This window comes from Cynocephalus volans, chromosome 5 (assembly GCF_027409185.1).
Source record: "Cynocephalus volans isolate mCynVol1 chromosome 5, mCynVol1.pri, whole genome shotgun sequence".
In the NCBI taxonomy this organism is placed as follows: Eukaryota; Metazoa; Chordata; class Mammalia; order Dermoptera; family Cynocephalidae; genus Cynocephalus; species Cynocephalus volans.
Genome location: NC_084464.1, coordinates 52,374,595 through 52,395,571, shown reverse-complemented (window position 1 = coordinate 52,395,571; position 20,977 = coordinate 52,374,595). Strand labels below are relative to the sequence as shown.

Here is a 20,977-nt window from a genome sequence, read left to right as displayed (position 1 = left end):
GCCGGAAGTTCGGCAGCCATTACCAAAGAGTGAGGGCACGGCTAGCTGGCTAGATGGACTCGCTTCCGCCCCGCCACTGGGCGGGGGAGGCCATCTTACGTGCGTGTAATTAAGGGCTGTGGGTGGATTGGCTCCGCATCTGGGTTCGTCCGCTGTTCTCTTCCCAGGGTCGGATCCGGAGCCCTGCCCTGCGGGGTGGGGACCTCCTAACGGCCTACTCCTTTCCAGGTGAAGGGTGACCCCGGTACGTTGGTGCTTTGGGCGAGCCTCCCCGCACCCCCCTGCGGGACCCCAGAAGAGACCCTTCGTCCTCGCTGACCCGCCCTAGGGTAGGAGACAGAGAATGAGAAGCTTCTCTAGATTCTTTCCTCTCCTCTCCTCTCTCCCACAAAAAAGAAGGAGGTGAACCTTCCGTGAGAGGTCGTCTTCCCTCTCTCCCCTTGCCTGCGGCTCAGCACACCCCTGCCCCGTACACTCTGTGGTTGCGGCTTATCGGGACTGTAGCCAAGTCCCTCCCTTTTTTCCTAAGCGAAATGTACTGTGGAAATACTGCGTCGTGCGGAGGAAAGGAGAGTGTCCCAAATCCGCCTTGCTCGGGAGCAGGCTTGGAGAAAGGAGGAGGCGTGTCTTAGGACGGCCTTTGCTTTCGCTGGCGGAGCCGGGCGCTCCTGGAAAGCGCGAAATGAAAGCGGGTCGCGGCAGCCCCCGAACCTAGGCGTTCTTCCATTTTCTTGCCCCCGAAGAATTTTGTATTACTTCCTATAGGCTGAACGAGCTCGCATTCAGCGGTAAACATTGTGGAAAAGACGTCATAAGTGGGTGGTCAGGGCAATCTGAACATAATCAGGCAGCCTATGTATTTTTGCTTCCTTTTCCCTTCTCATAGCTGAAGAAAAACTTAAGTTCTGGAAATAGCGACTCAGTATCATGGCCAGCAGCCTTAATGAAGATCCAGAAGGAAGCAGAGTGCGTAACAACTATTAACTTATAGATGAACTGAAGTTCAGAATAATTGAGATGAAAAGCATAAACACTTTAATTAAATCAGTAGTTGAATTCGTTTTTACTCTCTAGCTGATTTACTTAAGAAAGGGTAATACAATACTAGGCAGGGACCATCCATCATTTTTCTTTCACACATGCTTTAATTGGTTGTAGTTAACTCCGTTAAATTAAACCCAAGGATTTGGCTTTAAGTCAAATTGCAGGAGAGGTGGGGACGATGTAGTGGTGGGGGTCACAGAGAAAAGGGGAATGAAAGAAATAGTATTTATCTGTCTCTAATAAAACATTTTTTTTCCTTCGTATATTTTAGATAACTTATGTGAAAGGAGACCTTTTTGCATGCCCCAAAACAGACTCTTTAGCCCACTGTATCAGTGAGGATTGTCGCATGGGTGCTGGGATAGCTGTCCTCTTCAAGAAGAAATTTGGAGGGGTGCAAGAACTGTTAAGTCAACGTGAGTTTTGAAAATAACTTACCTGGTTTGCCCTGGTTGGAGCATTTTTTTGATCTCTTGTTATACTTTAATCATTAAACAAGGAATGCCTGCTGAGAGGAGGTTTTTAACAACTGAGCTTTTAATTCTTCGGATTAAGTTTTTCCTGCACAAGAATGGCCTCTAGTCTGGGCCCTTATCACACCAAACTGAATTCTTATAAAAGTTTCTAATCTCTTTTTCTTCTATCATAAAACTTCCTTGATAATATTACTGTACTTCTCTGAAACCTGTAATAAGTGTTAGTAAATTCCATAGGTATTAGTTTGACATTCAATATCCTTTACTTACCAATACACCACGTATTCATTAAAGAGGAGTTTAGAAACCTCCTCCTCCTTATGAATACCTCCCATCACTTTCTGCCAGTGACTTTAAACTATAGATGTGCATTAGAATCATACGTGGAGCTTCTGAAGCAATCTCTCAGACCACATTCCAGGCTTTCTGAACCGGTGTACACCAGTGATTCTGATCTCAGCCTTAGACCAAAGCAATTTCTTACTATGTGTTGCAGTTATTTGTAAAGATGATACCATTTCTGGGTTGAAAACTCCTTAATAATTAAGAACTTTTTATTATATCTTTGTTTCTCATAATACTTTACACAGTTCATTATATGTAGAAAGATCATTACTGAATGAACACACTTTTGGCGAGTAAAAAGTGGTGTACATTCTAAAACAATTTTAAGGCAATAGACGTTAAAGTTTTTTAAGTGGACAAGTGAGGGTATATTTGAAACTAGGGACAGAACAAAACCTGGGGTGTGAGGAAACATTTTAAGAAAGCTGTGAATTAAGGAATATAGTTATTTGGGAAGGCTGGTAAGGACAGTAGGTTTCTTCACATTTGACAGTTACTTCTAGTTCTGAGGTAAACTCAGATCCGTGAAAATGAAAAAATTTTAAGAATGGAGGTCGGTATTTTGGTTTTCTTTCTTTTCTATTAAATAACTGTTTTTCTTAGAAAAGAAATCTGGAGAAGTGGCTGTTCTGAAGAGAGATGGGCGCTATATATACTACTTGGTAAGATGGGGCCAATTTTTAATAGGCAACCGATGGGCTGCACTGCTTTTGTGTTGATCATGTTGCTCTGTTCTAGACAACTAACAATGTCAAAAAGCTTCCGATCTCATGATAACTCAGGTCCGGAGGTGGTGGCTATTTGGAGCACTGGGTTTGAAAGGAATGTGAGGCTGTATCCTAGCTCTGTGGGAGAGTAGTGTACTATCCACCATAGGCCTGTGTTCTAAGACTTGCAAAAGTGAGGAATGACTCGCGTACTTCAATTTTTCCCTCGTCATAGTGAGATAGAAACAATAATGTCTTAAGAGATAGAATCACCAAAGGAGATTTTTCTTATTTTTCCCTGTCAAATGCAGTGTCAGGTAATATGCAGCTTCTCTCCTGCCTGCTGCTTGAGTGTGGTCTTCTCCAACTGTCTAAATGGTCTTTGGCCCCAGAAAAGGTGTGGCTTCTTTAGTGATGGTGGCAGGTGACTTACAGCCAACCTACCACAAGTCTGATCTGGACAGCAAACTGAGTGGAGGGATGTCCTTGCCTCTTTGATTTCTGTCCTTAACGCTGGTGTGACTTTCAGTGTTTTTGCTTTGGAACACTTCCAGTTTCTCTCTGTTCTTTATATAGATAGACAAAAAGCAAGGAAGCACAATTTCTGAATAAATAGAGATTTTTAACAGAGAATTTTGGGGTGGAATGAGTTCTTTCTGGTTATAGATATGCAGCTTATCTCCTGGAAGTGGCACAGAGACTTTCACTTACCTTTCTTAAAAGCAATTGAAAATAGGTACAACCTGTTAATCTCACAGGTTCCTGGGAAAAGGAAAGATTACCACATGGCAGAGTTTGGGTTTCTCAGTCCGCATTTTAGTGGATTTTCCTGAGGGACTCCCATAACAGAGTGGAAAGGGCAGTATGACATTTGTCATCCCTACTCTATTCTATAAAAATATACTTGTTCTTTTAATTATCAGGATGTTGGGGGAATGTGACTTCTTTTCATTGGCTATCATTTTGAGCTAATGAAAGTTTGAATCCTTTTTTTTTTTTTTTGTGCTCAGATTACAAAGAAAAGGGCTTCGCACAAACCAACTTATGAAAACTTACGGAAGAGTTTAGAAGCCATGAAGTCCCATTGTCTGAAAAATGGAGTCACCGACCTTTCCATGCCCAGGCAAGGAAATCCAGGTCCCTAGATGAAGATTTAATTGATTGGTGGGGTTTACTGTCTTACCCAAAGACAAACAGCTTAAAAGCTTAACCCAAAATACAGCTCAGTTGGTTAGAGCATGGTATTGTAACACCAAGGTCAAAGGTTCAGATTCCTGTACTGGCCAGCTGCCAAATAAAAACTGGCTAGTTTAAAAAAAAAAAATGCTGGCTAGTTAGCTCAGTTGTTTAGAGCCTGCTGCAGATAACACCAAGGTCCAGGGTTCGATCCCTGTTTCAGGCAGCAGCCAAAAAAAAAAAAAAAAAAAAATCAAAATACAGACTTGAAGGTGTACAAATTTCAAAATTTTGTAAAATCACCAGTGAACCAGTTGTCTGACCTTAGGCCAGTACATAGCTATTTTCTAGCTTGAGTTGAATGAATCAGGATAATTAACTTGAAACACACACATGCCTCAGCCTGCTTAATGGGGAGGAACCATTGTCATTCATTCACATTTGTTGAATTCCCAGTATCCTCTGCTTGAAGCTTTTCCTCTTTTCTAAAGCAGTGTAAACTAAAGAACCAAGATTGAGCATTTGTGATTTCCATTTTGGGCCACTTCTCATCTCCCAAACCTGTTAATCCCAAGCCGGGAAAGTTGTGAAATATCACTGTCTTTTACACTGCATGCTTGTTTGTGGTGTCAGTGGTTATTGGAGGATCTGTCCCTGATGTAACTTCTTGGACCCTAACTATTGGGATCTTAAGGGAATGACATGGGGAGTTCAATGGTCCTTTTTCTTCCTTTTCAAGAAAAAAGCTTCACTTGTTACCCTAGTAGTTTGGAATCAGTGCTTACTATGCATGTAGGTTTATTCTAAGCCCTACATTACTTTGATAACTGGTCTTTAATATATTCATGGCTTATGTATCAGAAACTTTTTTTTTAAAATAACAATTCTTCAGTGACTTAATTGTCACATTATGATATGAAATTGGCAATTTTAAGCCTCTCTTTTTTTCCCTAGAGATGTTAAGGATCATTAAAGTAACCTCTTGGAAGAAAGGTGCCAGGTAGTAGAGTTTTGTGGGCTGATTGAGGTTTCTCACCAGGATGTTGCAAAGATCTTGTTCCTGGATTGCAACCAGCCTGGCATCTTCTGACATTCCATCTTGACTTGCTTTTGCAGAGATCCTGTCTCTTGCCTTGTCCTTTTAATCGTTAACATTCCATTATCATAACTATATTTTTAAAATACCAACCTTTTCCTGTCCATTCACAGCCAGTTATTATTTTTTTCTTTTTAACTAGTAGACATGGATAGTGAGTCTCCCATGTCATGGCAGAGATGGTAGAGTTACACATTTCTAAATGTAGCATGAAATAATTGGACATTGGTACCTTATTAGGCAGAGAAGTGACAGCCGTTAGATGTTAGAGATATCTAGGAATTGGGTGATTCACCACAAGAATTGACTTACAAACTCCCACCATGGCTCCTTTAGGTGTGAGACTACATAACTTGTCTTTGTGTTTTGGGTGGATACAGCCTAAAGGAAGAGGGAAAGAGCAATTTCCTAGGTACCTTCATCACAACCAACAGAGATTTCTTTTCCTTTTTTTTCCCCCTTTTTCAGGATTGGATGTGGTCTTGATCGTCTGCAGTGGGAAAATGTATCTGCAATGATCGAGGAGGTATTTGAGGCAACAGACATCAAAATTACTGTGTACACACTCTGAACAGATGAACATTTTGGATGTGTCCATGTTCTCCTGTGTCATTCCTACTGGGCCATAGGACTGGGCAAACCAGCCTTAAAATGGGCAGAGGAAAATTTCATGTGAAGTAGTCTATGTTGCAGGCCAGACTTGGGTTGTTGTATTTGGACTGGGACTCTGGAAGAGGGATTACTTGGGATATGTTGCTGTGTTTTTTCAGGAAGGTAAGGAGTGGGTGGCCTGATATTCGGCAGGGAAACCAGATTGTTGGGCCTATGACTATCTCTGTTTTGCTCCGGTATGCTGCCTGATTATGTCTGTGTGGCCACTAGGTGGCAGCATTGATTCTCTGCTTTTTAAGAGAAATTTCGGGAGGGATGATCATTTCATTTAGTTTGGCATCTTTTGTTGTTTGTCCACTTAACTTGCTGTTATCCTTGTGTCATCAGATTCATCCTAGGAGAGAGTTAGGGGTTGTTCTATTTTGTTTAATTACAGAGTTGAGTTCTACAGTGTTAAAGAATTTGTGGTGACGAAAATGAAAAAATAAATTTTTTTCATGAGGTTCTGTGCTCATATCTGTGTTGTTCTGGACTTGGGTAATGGAGGATTCACCTGTAACTTAGTTTCAAAGAGTCAGAGGGTCCAGTGGGAAGAGTAGCAAGGTGAGAAATAAAAAATAAGAATAGACAAGAACTGTGGATGAACAAAGTCAAAAGGCAGGTTTTTAGAATCATATCATAGTGAACTCTTCCTCTTCTGTCCACTGCATAGTCTCTGGGATTGAACCTGTCTGAATTTAATCATGAAACAAATGAAATAATGTATTTTCTAAGACTGGCAGAGTGCTTAGCATGAAGTAGTGACTCAAATCAGTGATTTTCAACAAAATCCATAGGTATCTTCTTAAATGAAGGCCACTTTCTCTCAAAAAATTCTAATTTGCTGGCAGGGTGGGGTGCTTTGTGGTTTTAATCTCCATAGAGGATTCCGATACACAGCCAACTTGGATCTCTAGAATGCTGTAGTAAATGTAGTAAAAGCTAGGAGGACAATTCCTGTCTTGTTTTCATGGTGAGAGAATAAGATTTAATGCATAGATTTAACCAGTGGTTTCGTATCAGAGCTATTGGGGAAACCAGGCATTTTCTTTTTTCCCCTTACTATGGTGTTGAGAGTTGAAACAGGCAGATTTGCTATTGGTTTTTTTCCCTAGAGTGAACTCTGGGTCTGTCACAGAACTTTCTGCTTTCCCAAGTGTAAAAGAACAACTGGGTTTTAGAAGGGGCTCGTTGAAACACCAGGAAAGCACTGGTTAAATATAATCTTCGCACTTTAGACTTGCATTCTTATCACATTTCAGCCTGATAAGAGGCAGCAGTTTCAAAAAGTATTTCACTTTTGTGTCTCTGTGTGGAACAGACAAGTTCTCCATGTTGATGGGGTAGAGGCAGTGTAGGGACAAATTCATTATCAAACTTTTAGACCGAGGCTTTTCTTGAAGATTTGCTAATGTCCACATAAAATTGAAGGGAATAAAGGAAGAAGAGAATGTCTAAATACGTGAAATTGAAAATGAGTGTAGGGTAATAAGAGAGTTTAAATAATTAAAGTGTTTTGCTTAACTCTATGCAAATAAATCTTAACACTCGGGTCAAAACACTGGTTTTCTAAGCTTCTACTTTTAAAAGAGATTACGGTTAATTTTTTTCATGGACTGTGAGCCTTGATTCTCTTAACAAAACCTAGTCTCATCCAGGATTGGCTGTAAGTGGAATTCTGGGACTCAGCAGGGATGTGATAAAGTGCTTTGTCATTTGCAGATAGTCTTGGGTCAAATTCCGAAGACTTATCACAGTTGTAGCCTAGGGAAAGGAGGCATGGCCTGATAATCAGAATGAACACATTATTCCTGGAAACCTAGTTAGAGTCTGGCAAACACCCAGAAATTTACATGTTAAATTTTGTACACACAGGACTCAAACATTTTAAGAAATGAGACTCATTGAGATTGTCTCAAAGTGAGAAAAAGAAATGAGACTTTTGACATTATCATCAAGTACCACTTATTGAATACTCTTGCACAATGTGTATGAGAACTTTGAACTCCTACTTTTCACCTCTTCTTTAATCAAGAAGCTAATTGCTTATTGGCAATTGGGATATGGATACCTTGTGACAGATTTCCTGTGCTTTTTATTCCACCCTCTGCCATGTTCCTTGTCTTCAGAGAAGGAAAAGGCCCTCCTTTATAAATAACCTCAGAAGAAAATATTTTAAGAAGGTCAAGACCATGGTGGGAAGTCTGCATGGGAGAGTTAGTTTCCTGTTGTCTATATTAGTCCTGGTTTAATCTTTCCTCCAACTTTATAATGTCATGAGTTTGTTCATAGCCTGTTACAACCCTGTGTCTGGGATTCATTCATTGTAACTTCCAGATTTCCAAATTCCTTAAAAAACCCGACCACAGAAAAACCACACCACTTCTTTTATTGTTGTTTTTCTTTAAAAAAAAAAAAAAAAAAAAAAAAGAGAAACCTAACAACATAAAAGGCATTTCTGGACATATTTCAAAGATCTGTACCTTGGGTCTGAGGTTTTTTGCCTTAAGCAACCTTTTTTGGGGAGTAATTAGGACCTTTTGCCGCACGAATGCCTGGTGCCCATATATAGTTGCATTTCTCTCCTTGCAGCTCACTTTTCTCTTTCCTAAGAGCAGCCTTAGAGAGAGAGAGACACACACACCAAAATGAATTGTATCATGAGAGGTGTATTTCGAGTCCTCTGAGCCTTGTCAAGTAGGATTGGTTGGTGTCGAATGTTGTCCAGTTCTGAGTGGTATTAGGAAGACAGGCATGTCCCAAATGGCCATACATGTCTGCTGTCTCTTGGTGGCAGCAGGCAGACCTTGGTGGAAAAACAGAAAGCATATTACTGAGAACCCTGCTGGCCCCTAACAGTTGTGAGTTTCTTTTTGAGCTAAGGTTTCTGTGTGCCTTCCCCAGGTTCCTGAATTTCTCCTCTGTAGTCTCCTGTGGTTTCTGGTTTACCCAGCATTGGGTTCACATTTTGGTGTGGCTCACAAAGAGAAAGACCCAGAAGAGATCCGCTTTAACTTTGTTTTCTTGAGTTAAGTAGGCATATAACTACTAACTACTATAGGCGTTAAACACTATTCTGTCATTTATCTAAAAACAAAAGATGAAATAAGAAATATGAGGCAAATTTTATTTAACAAATGTTTATTTCTTGGGATTGTTTTAATTAAGCAGGGTTGTTCTTTTGGGCTTTTATTTTCTTATTTTTTGGTGACTAGCTAGTATGGAGATCTGAACGCTTGACCTTGGTGTTTTAATACCATGCTCTAACCAATTGAGCTAACTGGCTAGCCTTGGGCTTTTAGATTACAACTATTTTATGCCAATTTTTTTTTTTTTTAACTTGGTACATTTTAACTTTTCCCTTCAGGATCATGAGCAACTCATAGAGGACAGGGAAGCATGTTAATGGGTACAGATAATACAGTTATGTACACAAATGGAAGGAGGATTATAATATGCAAAATGTCCAATAATGTTTTATTTAAAAATAATCTTAGAAATGGACTTCCCCCTCAAACTGATTTATTCCTTTTACTTCTGTTTAGATTAGTATAAGATAAATACTCAGTTATCCAAAATTAAAAGACCTTTTTAATCCTCCTTGAAATGCTTCATTTTAATGGAAAAAAAATAAATCCCCGAGGCCTTGCTAGTGAGGTAGCTGGAAGAAGTAGCCCATGACTCTGGAAGATGTTAAGAAAGTATTCTAGGGTTAAAATTAAGTTACCAGTTATCATTCTGTGGAATCTATGTTGGGTTTATAATTTCAGTGATAGTATCTAAACAGTATCTTCAAGGAATTTTTAAAGTTCGGTTTTGTATTTCCAAAGGTCATCCTCAGAAATCTGTTTTTACTACTTCTCACCACCACCCAGAGTGGTGTCTTATTTTATGAGAGCAGAGTTCCACATGGAATCTACCATATTCTCACGAATTCAATGACCGGGTCCTGCTTTTTGTAAGAAAGGGCTGAAAATTGTGTCTTCATGGGTTTGTGAAAGCTCAGCTTGAGGATGATCGGGCACCCTTTGTGCCTGTGTTATTGAAAACACCTGCCAACATCAAGCTTCAGAACACTGATATTTCCTAAACGTGCCTATGAAGTGACTTCTTCTCTTAAGGGTATTAGGAATGAGAGACACTAAAAATAAATTGAATATCTTCATGGAAGCATGTAGCTTTCATGTTTCATTAATATGTGAGCTGTTCAGAATTAAAGTTGGATAAGATGGTAGTGAAGACTTCTCTTTTACTGGAGGGCTTTGTAAAAGGGCTTAATCATGGCATTTCTGTGGGAGCAAACTAGATCAGACCAAATTCAAAAAAAGATAGTAAGGGATCCTTCATCCTCTTTCCTAAGTATAACTGGCTTGTTTCTGTAAAAGTCTAATTTACCCTCAGCAAGAGGCCAAATTGGCCTTAATTGTGTCCTAATTATTTGCTTAAATAGCTAATCTTTTACTTTGGGTTCTCCTATCAGCTCTTGATATCTGTGAAGGCTACTTCTGAACTGCTGCCTAATTTACAAACATCTTTTTAACCCTTTAAACATTCCTGCATAGACTAGCTTGCTATATTATCTCTATTCCTGCATTGAGCATTTTTCATGAGTTCTGCTGAGGTCTTTTCAGTATAAGGAAAATATTCTTGCATTATACATTCATACAGCAATTACTGGTCTCCCTCAAAGCATAACAATTTGTTTGAAAACATGAAAGCAGTTCTGGCCCCCCAAAACTTGAATACAAATCCATTTGGGGAATTTCAAAATTATAAAAAATGAAAAAATTGCCCCTGAAGTAATGAAAAACCTGTATTAGAGAAAAATGGAATTGTAAGATTGCAAATGTGGATGGGAACAGGGCATCTAGAAGGTAGGTGTCCACAGTAAGTCTGGACACAGGTATGTGGAGGCATGCTTAGGGGTTTTAAATATCTTCTCTGCTGTTGTTTAGTAACAGGTCCTTGTAACATCTAAATCTTACTAAAGAAGGTCATTCTTTCTCATTAAAGCTTTAGCATCCTTGTCAACCTTGAGTATTCCTAGTTACAGGGAAGTTAGTTTGATATAAAAGGGTGGGAGGAAAAAGTTTAGGGAGAGGGATTCAGAGGAAAGAACGAGACAGGATGTTCTAAAATGTTTTTACAGCCAACCAAAGGCAGAAAAATGAAATCCTTCCAAAGACAAATGTTATACCACTCATTCTACCTGACCTCAAGCCTTCTAGTTAGCAGATAATAATATTGAGTGAGGGAACAAGGAAAACTCACATGAGGCCCAGCCCAGTTGCCTACTTCAGGATATCTGCCAACTTCTCGTCATAATATAGGAAGTTCTCCTGAATGTCCTCCCAGGGTTCAAAGGCCTTGGATTCACCTTCTTCTTGCTCCACAAAATTCTGCCAGATGTACTCGAAGTCCTGGGGCTTCATGATGCGCAGTTTGCAGCCAGCCTCCTTCAGCTTCTTCAGAGCAGCCTGGATCTCCGGCTCCTCCCACATGAAGAGTCGCCCCACCAGAATGAGCAGGTGCAGATTCTTGCTCTTGCTAAGGGTCTTGATAATGCGGTCAGCGCAAGCTGCACAGGGGCTGGAGGACACGTACCAGGTAACATTGTACCGCAGGGCCGGGTCGAAGGTTGGCAGGATGGTGTTGAAGAAGGCTTCCTCTGCATGGGCAGCTGCATGCTCGTCCTCTAGGTATCCCCGAGATGCTTGCACTTGGCCTCCCTTGCCCTGCACTTCAACTACATAGCAAAGGAAGGTTTTGTTCCGCCCGGAACTGTACTCCACATTCCGGAACTGAAACTTAAAGAAGTTGACAGGTAACCGCTCCCTGAAGGTCAAGGAGACAAAAGGGCAGAGAAGGAGAGAGGGAGTGATGAGTTCTTGTTTGTAGGACCAGCCTGGAGTAGATAGCTCTCCAAGAGCAGTACCTCAGAGACATATTCACTCTTAACTATAAATAGGCCTTGCTTGTGCTAATGTCAGTGATAAAAAGGCTTGAAAGAATCAGAAGGGTTTATCTGGAAAGGAGGAGAGAGAATTTGGATTGGGGTGTGCATTCTGGTCACCCCATTAGGGTCTCTAAACACTGTTTTCACTATCACTCCCAACACAGCACACCCCTGTGTTTTTAAATCAGTGAATATTTAACCTGGGTATAGCTTAGAATCCACCTAGAGGACTCTAAAAGTGTCAGTGCCTGGGTCCCACGGTAAACCAATTAAATCAGAAAGTCTGGAGAGGGGGCCCAGGCATCAGTAGTTTTTAAAAGCTCTCTGGATGATTTTAATATGTGGCCAGGATTGAAATGTAGTGTTCAAATAGCAATTTTACAAAGTAGCATGCATGTAAGGTTTCTCATGAAGTAGCAAGACAGATTTTGCAGAGCATTTCACGCTTTCATTCCTGCTCATTGTAACCCCTGCTCATTGTAAGTTGCATCTTGGGCATGGAATGGCCTAAGGCTTGTAGTACCATGCTCTCCTAGTGACTGTTTTTCAAGTCTGTCTTTTCCGTCAGGTTAAAGGATTGTCACATGTAAGTGTCCAAGAACTTTTACCTGTGAGGTCAGACTACCCAGAGGTACCTTGGGATAATACAGCTTGTGTATGATATTGCATCACTTCAGAATCTTAAAAGATTAGGCCTTTGCTCTCCAGGTGTATATAATCTAGCAGCTAGATTCTAGTTTGACAGAGAAGGTGTAGATAAGATGGCTGAGAACATTAGAAGACTGCTAAGAATCGGTAGGTAGAGAAGAGGACACATAAGATTCTTGAAAGTTTAGCCTTGATTCAGGAGGCAGTAGAGAATTGTTATAGGTTCTTGAACAGTAGAAAAGCATAATAAAAGTGATGTCCACAGATGATTACTGTGGTGGCAATAGGCAGGTGGAGAGAAGCTGGGGAAAAACCTGAAATTAAAAAAGGATACCAGTCTTAGTGATGAACAGTGTAGGTTTCCAGTGGCTTCAAGGAGAACATGGATAATTAGGAAATGAAGCCAGCCGGAAAAGGTCAGGTTGTTTGAAAAGTTTGGTAGTAATAACAAAGAGAAAAGGAATGGGCATCAGAGTTGAAGATTGTTTTTATTTTTATGTGCATATGTGTTTTTCTGAAATAAGGAAGATCTGTGCAGGTTTGAAGGCCAAGGAAAATAAGGAGGTTTTAATAGAGATTGAAAATGTCAGAAGGAGAGGAGGGGATGAGTACCACCTAGAAAGGCTGAATATTTTCCTTTTTAAAAAAGTTATCTCTGTGGCTGTCCCAGAAGATACCCTGTGGCACCATTAACTCTGCTACTGCCTGTTTCCACCCCTTCTATTTCCCCAGAGAGGTCACAAGACTCCCTGGGCTGCAGGGGAATCCCTGGTATACAGGGCCTTGGCTGCTTAGGGAAAAGCAGCAGATGCCAAAGATCTGAGTGAAGTTGACTTATTTCCCTGCAGGATTCCCCCCCTCCCAACCCCCGCCTGTCACCAAATTCTCTCCAACCAAGTTCCCATGTCTCTTGCTGTCAAGTTAAGTTTCCACTGTGGAGACGGATGTGTTGGAGGACCCAGCCCTAGGATTCCTTTGGGTACTATACTTAGCTCTCTAAGCTCCTCTGTCCCTGGTTGGAGGTGTTTATTATTTACTTAATATTTTAGAAGAATGGATTGTCTGATGTTTCCCCTCTCCTCTTTCAATCCCTGCTGGGAATTCACTTACAGTGAGCTCTCCCTAATTACACCCACCCCACCAGACCAGTCCTGAATTCTGCCATTGCTAAATGGTCTCTTCACTCCCTGGAGTGGCTTTTAATTCTGAGAGCATCGAGATAACTTTTCTTATCCAAACCCTTTTTTGCTCTTCAAGGCCTTTTGCCAGACTATACCACCCTCCCCAAGTTCAATCTCTAGCCACCTACATGATGGATTCTCAGGTAGAAACTTTAGAAGTATTCATGGTTACTTGGTTGGCTTGGGGGTTTCAGCAGTAGCTGCTGTGTGGTCCCTCAGATTTCCTTCTGGAATGCCCAAAAGCATTGCCCTAACTTTTCCAAGTATAGCCCAGCTAAGAGTAGGAATTTGGCCCAGCAGGCAGTGGTAAGTTGGCTGGATGGTTACGAAATGTCTGCCTCTCTCAGTCTCTCTTAAGCTCTGACATTTTCCCCTCCCCCTCATCCCTAGCAAGAGGAGAGGACCCAGAGAAACCTGAAACCCAAGGGAGAGGAGGAAAGGTTACCTCTCTATAAATATCCATTTTGGACCCTTCTAGGCAGCAGCCCCAGAGTTTACTCTGTCCCTCAGCAGGGCCTTCTGGATTAGGTTCTTCAGGAAGAGAAATGCTTTCAAGGGGCAAAGGAAAGACAGGGAAGGTTTGGCTCCCAGTGTTTCCTTTGGGCTTGCTCAGAGACTGAGCTTCCTTGGCTTCTCAGTGGGCTTCTTGGTCTTCTAAAAAGAGCATTAAGGTCAAATGAGGTTCTTTGGGCCTCTCACAGACTGAAGTAGTCAGATACTGGAGGAAAGGTGGTAGAGGTTTAAAATTTTTTCAGGGAGCTAGACAACATGGCCATCTCAGGTGATTTTGTAGACTCACGAAATATGTCCACACCATTATGCCTACTAGTGGAAGGAAGGAAATAGTGACACGAACTTCTTTGATAATCACAAACATTATTTTTGTCAAGTAGTATGATATGCCTAAGTACCGTATTTACTTACAGCCCTTTACTTTTAATGTCAGCAAATATTTTACTGCTAAAGTGTGTGTGTGTGTGTGTGTGTGTGTGTGTGTGTGTGTGTGTACACGCATGTGTTGTAATGATGGTCAGGAAAGAGATACTGGTAGTAGAATTTCTCTTCCCCGAGATCCAGTCACTTCCTATTCCCTCCCCTCAGCTTCGGATAGCACCTCTTAAGAACTACTTCCTCATACTTTCTGCAAACAAGGCCAGTCACACTTTATCTGCTTAAATCCAGGCTACTGGACATTGCAGTTCTCTAGGGAGGAAACCAAGAATCCAAATATCTAGAAAAAATTGGGAAGATGATCTGTTTGATGAAGGGAGTAAGGATGTGAGTAAATGTAATAAATATTTTTCTCAGATTCACATTTAAAAACATTTGCATTTCTTAAGCATAAATCTATACCTGAAGGGCAGTAGAAGCTGGTTTGAGATTAAACATTTGCTCCAAAATAATCCATAGAGTGGAAAATCTACGCACAGGTAATTGAGTGTTGACTTGTTTCAGCTTTCCCTCACTAGACCTTTCAGTGACCTGCTTGAAAGAGGCAGAATTGCCAGTTTCATTGGCCTTCTCCTTTTTCAGACCACTTTCAAAGTGGATGCCAAAAGTGGGCATAGTCAGAAGTAGAATAGGGCGAAAGCAGAGAGTTCTAAGAGCCTGTGCTTCCTAGAGCTGAGAAGGGAGCTCCAGACTGTAGGACCAGGTGGCAAGCCCTGAGCCTGCCCCTTTTCTTTGGGAGGCATGTCCTCACAAGGAATTTTGACCTCCCACCAACCCTCAGTGGAGGCCAGCATGGCAAGAGTCAGTGGGCTGTCTTCTGTTCTTTATAGAACACCTCCCAGCATGTTCCACAATCCAGGGTGAGGTGCTTGTGGCATTAACAGTGGTGTTGAAGGCCCCTCCTTGCCTCTCCATTCTCCTCTGGACCCTGCCACTTCTCTCTCTGTTCCTTATTGTCCAGAGTAAACTATTGTCCAGAGTAAAGATGTGGTTGAAAGAATAATCACTCTGCCATCTATCTCTTTTCTGTAATAATCCCTTTGATAGCAGGTCCCGCTTTATACAAAAACATATACGAAACTAGAGACAGAAAAACACACATCAAAAGTGCTGCCAGGCAGAGCCAAAGTCACTCCACTGTGATAAAGAGATGAGGAGACAACCACCCCCAGCTCCCGAGAGCTTCCCTAAAGGGAGCTGCGTTCAGAGGCATGCACGACGAGCCAGGAGAATTCTCATCTAAGTCTAGCACTCGGTCTTCATATATCCTAAGCCTCTGTCCTCAAGAAGCCCTCCCCCAGTTCACTCCCTATTCTCATGTCTGGCAGAGGGCCTAGCAACCAATAGATGCTCATTCATTAGTTCATTCACTTACTGAACAAATATTTATTGAGTACCTATTAGGAGCTAGGTGCTAGGGACAAATCAGTGAAAAAGACAAAGTCTCTGTCCTCATGGAGGTTAAAAACTGAAGGGGGAAGCAGGCAGTAAATGAACAATTCCTATTCAGTAAATATTCGTGAGTATAAAAAGAACCTTCCATGGTTTTTTGGATGTAATGTGGTGATTTGGAGTCAGACGGTCCTGGGTTCATGCCCTACTCCATCTGCTAGCTTTGGGCAAGTTACTTATCCCTCTGAGGTTTAGTTTGCTCATCTAAAGATAGAGCAAGGAATTCACCCTCTCAGATTTTGGACAGTGGTAGTCATACAGTAAATTAAAGCTAGCATTGATGGATGGTGCCTTTTCCAGGCCTCAAATTGTATCCTTCAGAGCTCCACCTTAAGCATGAACAAGCCTGATCCCTTCTCCACTCTTTTTCTCACTTTCAGAGGTTTCTCTCAGTGGCGGTGACATACTGGTAAGTGTTTAACCCCAAGCTCTCTGAAAGAAAGAAAATAAAGTCCCCAATTTCTAATGTTTGCTGATTTCTGTAACATAAATACTCCCACTGTGGGAGGTACATGATGACACTGAACGCAAAGTTGAGGAGAGAGGCACACAGTCGACTCTCAGGCCAATATGAGCTAGGTTCAGCACACCACTGCAGCTCCAGGCCTTTCCCAGCACTTTCCCTTATGGTATTTTTTTTAATGTGCTTAGGTCTGCTTTCTATCCTAAGTGCCCTATTCAACCAGAATCACTATAAGCGGCACTTATTTCTTATTCTGCCAGGTGCTCCCCCTTTGCTAGTTCTGCTAGTTTTCAGTCCCAATATAAGGAGCGCTATGGATCCAATTCCTGTAAGAGTCCAAGCTAGGAAAAGAGCTGCTTTGATGATTCTTTTGACTCCATGGCATCTGGAAAGGGAAGGAGAGGAAAGCTGTTCCCTCACCCAGTCCCTGCACAGACTCAGCCACACCTCTGGGCTATTTTAAGCCATCTGTTTACCGGAGGGCCCGGGAGACAGATCTCCACAGCTGTTACTAGTGGCCAGGAAACACTCAGGGCTCCTCCTCCCACCTGAACTGTGTCAGAGCGCTCAGAGGGCTGCCCAATTGTGCCTCTTTCTGAGCCTCGTGTCATGGGAAAACTCTGACCCTCACTACCTTGCAGATGGAGATACGTGGAGCTCTGTTTGGGAAACCTGGGATCCAGAATGAGTAAGAGACCAGTGGAAAGGACACTTTACTGGGAGTCAGAAGACCTGCCACTTACTGTTTCTGTGATTTTGGACATATCACTGAATCTCCTTGGGTCTCAGTTTCCTCATCTGTAAAGTGTTTATAATATATATCTCTCTCCTGGCATTGTGTTGAGGGCTGAATGAGCTCATGCATGTATGTTGGGATTATAAAGCCCTTGACAAATGTTAAGTTACATCAGAGGACTTAAACCTTCAGGACCCACTGACCTGAGACTCCAAAAAATGTTTAACTCAACAAACATAGTCTAATTCTGTTCTTGACCAACCTTACCCCTGTGCTGGGGAGATCACAACACTGCATAGAGTGTGTGCACGTGCATGTGTGTGTGACCAAGGACAGCATGGACCAGCATGCTTAGGTGTTAGAAAAAGGATCTTCTTACATAGGAGAGCCACTGGAATTGAGGACTCTCCTGGCCTGATTGCCCTAGGCTTTTCCCATGTCAATCTGTGCCAAGCTGCTCCCTTGATCTAGGATGAGGGTGAGATCAGTTGGTGGATGTGGGCAAACAGAAGTTCAGGGGCCACTCATGCCTTAGGAACTAGGATGCATTTTCCCTTAGGTTCTCTTAGAAATCAGAAAATATCTGAGCTGGAAGGGACCTTAGGTATTGACTAGTGCAGTTTCTTCATGTTATAAATAATAGAACAGGCCAGGACTGGAAAATCACTTGCCAAGCTTAAACAGCAAGTTCAAATTGCCACCCAGGGCTCCTTCTCCCCCTTGAGGGCATTATGTCTTCAGTCTTCCTGAAACTTCTGTTTGTGTGGTGCCTACTCTGACTATGGGCATTGCTGGAGACCCCCATGAAGGAAACCTTGGGTTCAGGGAGGAAATCTGGCTCCATGTATTGCCTTATTCTTTGTATGGGGATTTAGTAGGGACTTCCATTATGGGAATAGAGAGGGAAGAGGGAGGAGGAAGACTACTTGGTCTTATTCCTGGAGATGGCATAGTCTGGACAAGACAGAGGGACCCTGTATGCAGCCCCCACTTTGGAGTCTCTAGACCCTCTTCTCTGGGCTCTAGTTTCACCAAGATGTGGCTGAAGGTCTTGGAACAGCTCCTCTGTCCATAAGCTCCTGGCCTGTTATCGGCTTCTCTGTTTCACTTGGGAGGGGTGGTGGTGGTGGTATGAATAGCCTCTGAGGAGACTCAAAAAAGATTCACTGAGAAAAAAACTGCTTCTCACTCAGCCATGGAAAGGATGGATCTGTCTTTTCTTCCTTCTGCTCCAGAGAGAAGCCATAAAGAAAGGGCTAGAGACATGCAGATAGAGGGGAGACCCACTCAGAAGCAGAGAGAGAAGTTGAGGGAAGGGGCTGCTTTGACAAGGGCCATATTTAAATATGCCAGTCTCATCCTCTGTCCTCACCAAACTCCCTGGAAGTAAACCTTTACCCAGAGAGGCAGGACTGTCTCAGTACCCGAGGGGTGGTTTCTTCATCTGAGTCCTTGCCTCCAAGGACCTACCTCCCCTTGATCAGAGAGTCTGAGAGATTTGTTGCTGTGTCCCCTGCCAATCCTGCCATGCACACAGTTGTACTCTCACTGCTGCAGGGTTGTGGCTGACCTTGACCTACTGTTATCATGCTGAATTTCCACAGCGTACCCCAAACCTGCACTCTTCTAGGGGGAAGGACCCCGGCCCACATCTGAGTCTCACCCCTTGACGATCTCAAAGGGTGGCAGCTCAATCAGCTCCTTCAGCTTCTCAGGGTCGTCCAGGTTCTCCAGATCCTCCCCATTCTGGGAGGCAGGTGCAGCGGCTGCAGTGCCTTCAGTGACTGCAGCGGCCTCTTCTTTCTGGGCCATGGAGGGGCTGTGGCTCAGGAGTCACTGAGGAGAGGTGGCGGGTCTGGGCCAGGCCCTGGCGGCAGACTCCCAAGCAGCTGTCAGCAGCTAAATCTGGCTGGTGGGGGACGGGAAGAAAACCCACAGGCCAGGCTTTGTGCTCTCACCCCTCGGCCACAAGCTTTATAACCAAGGCTGCCTGCCCCTCCCCCAGGCCCTCTCCCTCTATCTTTTTTTAATTGAGTGACGGCGGGTGCTGGGTTGGGGGAATGGAAAATCTGGCCATTAGGATCCCCTATTTATCAGTAGGCAAAGACAGGAAACTGGCAGGTGGCGATGACTTGGCCTGCTCTTTTCCTCCTCTCCCTCCTCTCTCACCTTATCTTCTCTCCTTTGTTTCCCACCCAACTTTCCTAGTTTCATGGGGTGAGGATGGGGGGAGGGGGGTGTGGAACACCGGGTGCACGGGCATACTGAGATTTAGGAGAGAAGCCTGCTTAGAGTTTTAAGCAGGACGAGGCGTGTGTAGAAGGGGGTAGTTGTAAAGAGATCAAGGCCATTTCTGTTGGGGGAACTTGGGGTCAAGAAAGGAGAGTCCTCAGCAGAGCTGGGATAAAAACTGGCAATTTGGGAAGAAAGTGTGTGAATTGTGACTCAGAGAGGGGATGCTCATTTGCTTGTTATGAACCCATTATGCAATGTCAACTTGACTAGGAACCTCCAGTAGTAATAATAGCTGGCATTTACTAAACTTAGAATTTTTGTAATGGGCCAGACAGTGAGTTTAGTGTATTTCATGTGAAATCAGACTTAGTGCTCTAAATAGCCCTGGGAGGCAATGTGTATTATCCTCATGTAACACACTGGGAAACAGACTCAGAAAAAGATTAAGGGCCTTGCCCAAGGTCATATAGCTCGTAAGTGGCTGAGTCAGGGTTAAAACCCAGACTGTTTTATTCCAGAGGCTAAACATTCAACTTCTATACTGTTTTCTCACAGTCAGTCCTTTATTCCTTTGACAAATATTTACTGAGCATCTCCCCCATGCCAGGTGCTTTTTCAGGTACTGGGAATATAACAAAGAACAAAGCAAATGAAAATCCCTGCCCTCTTGGAGCTTGAGGGAGGCGGATGATGAATAAATAGGTAAAGTATATGATCTATTTGGCCTAGATGAGTGCTAAGGAGAGAAGGCAGGGAAGGGGAACAGAAAGTGTCTAGGTGTGGGCTTACATTTTTATAGAGTGGCCAGGGAAGGGCTTTGAAAAGGAGATAACTGAGAAAAGATATGAAGGAGCTAAGGGAACTAATAATATAGATATCTAAGGGGAAAGTGTTCCAAGAGGGAACAGCAGGTGCAAAGGCCCTGAGATGGGAGCATTCCTGGTGTGTTTGAAGAACTAGCAAGGGCAGTCGTGTGCCTGGAGAGATAAGAAGGGCTAAAGAGGCTGGGGCCTTGTGGTCTATTCTAAGGACCTTGGCTTTTTCTCTGAGAAGGGAAGCCTGTCTCTGAATGGATGAGACATGTGGTCTGACTTTTATTTATACAAGAGCACCCGGGAAGGAGTAGAAGCAGGGGGACCAATTAGAAGTCTATGAAAACTAGAGACAGATGACTGAGGCTGCTAGGAAAGCCCCTGAGCTGGAAGAGCAGCAGAGAACGGCTGGGTAGTTTTTGCAGCTCACATGATGGGTGCTTAGCAGGGGCCCCACATCTTCATGTTCAGGGCAGCACTAACACATTAGGACATTCTCAGGGAAATGGAAAGGAGGAGTAAGGGTCACCCAGAGGTTGAAAATGAGGGACCTAAGAACACTGGGGAACTGGCCTAAAAATGGCTCTACCTGGGGTTAGATGGTGGGGATGTGAAGGCAGGGCACCCTTTCCAGAGTCTGATGAGATTAGGGGAATCAGAATAGTTTGCAGGATTTGGGGCTCCATCCTCCAGAGAGTTCTGATCAGAACAGTGCTTGGTTAGTAGATGTCCAGCACTTTAGTTTGCCCAGGGTGGTCGTGGTTTCTCCCTGTTGTCCAGGCATAATTACTAATAGCACCCCTTTCACTCCCAAAAGTGTCCAAGTGTGGACAATAAATTATAAGGTCACATCCTACCTATTAGATTTACTAAAAGCATTCTTGTAGGGAGATTATTTTTTTAGACCTTTTCCCAGGGGAATAAAGCACAGGGTATTGGTAATAGTGCATGTGTCCACAAGGAAAAGGCAGTGAAGGCTGATAAATAGCAAAGGAAGTTTATTATCACACAGACATACAATATTTAAATTCAAAGAGTTTACTTCATT

At 42.9% G+C, this 20,977-nt stretch overlaps 2 protein-coding genes across 7 annotated transcripts; one reads left to right on the top strand and one right to left on the bottom strand.

The window, feature by feature from the left end:
- The first annotated feature begins 38 nt into the window (after positions 1-38).
- OARD1 (O-acyl-ADP-ribose deacylase 1) lies at positions 39-5,439 on the top strand. 6 transcript variants are annotated; one of them, XM_063097397.1, is made up of 6 exons: positions 39-228; positions 887-966; positions 1,316-1,460; positions 2,469-2,527; positions 3,583-3,695; positions 5,313-5,439. In XM_063097397.1, the coding sequence occupies exons 2-6, from the start codon at positions 928-930 to the stop codon at positions 5,413-5,415; spliced, it is 459 nt and encodes a 152-aa protein (XP_062953467.1). In that variant the 5' UTR covers positions 39-228; positions 887-927; the 3' UTR covers positions 5,416-5,439. The 6 variants fall into 6 exon arrangements, with proteins under 6 accessions (XP_062953467.1, XP_062953465.1, XP_062953469.1 ...); XM_063097395.1 differs by having other exon boundaries at positions 39-244; XM_063097399.1 differs by having other exon boundaries at positions 39-244; positions 3,583-3,709.
- Positions 5,440-8,144: 2,705 nt separating this feature from the next.
- On the bottom strand, positions 8,145-18,846 carry APOBEC2 (apolipoprotein B mRNA editing enzyme catalytic subunit 2). The gene is made up of 3 exons (XM_063096510.1): positions 18,546-18,846; positions 10,767-11,330; positions 8,145-8,301 (listed from the first exon to the last, which is right to left on the bottom strand). The coding sequence occupies exons 1-2, from the start codon at positions 18,692-18,694 to the stop codon at positions 10,787-10,789; spliced, it is 693 nt and encodes a 230-aa protein (XP_062952580.1). The 5' UTR covers positions 18,695-18,846; the 3' UTR covers positions 8,145-8,301; positions 10,767-10,786.
- Between the last annotated feature and the right edge of the window lie 2,131 nt (positions 18,847-20,977).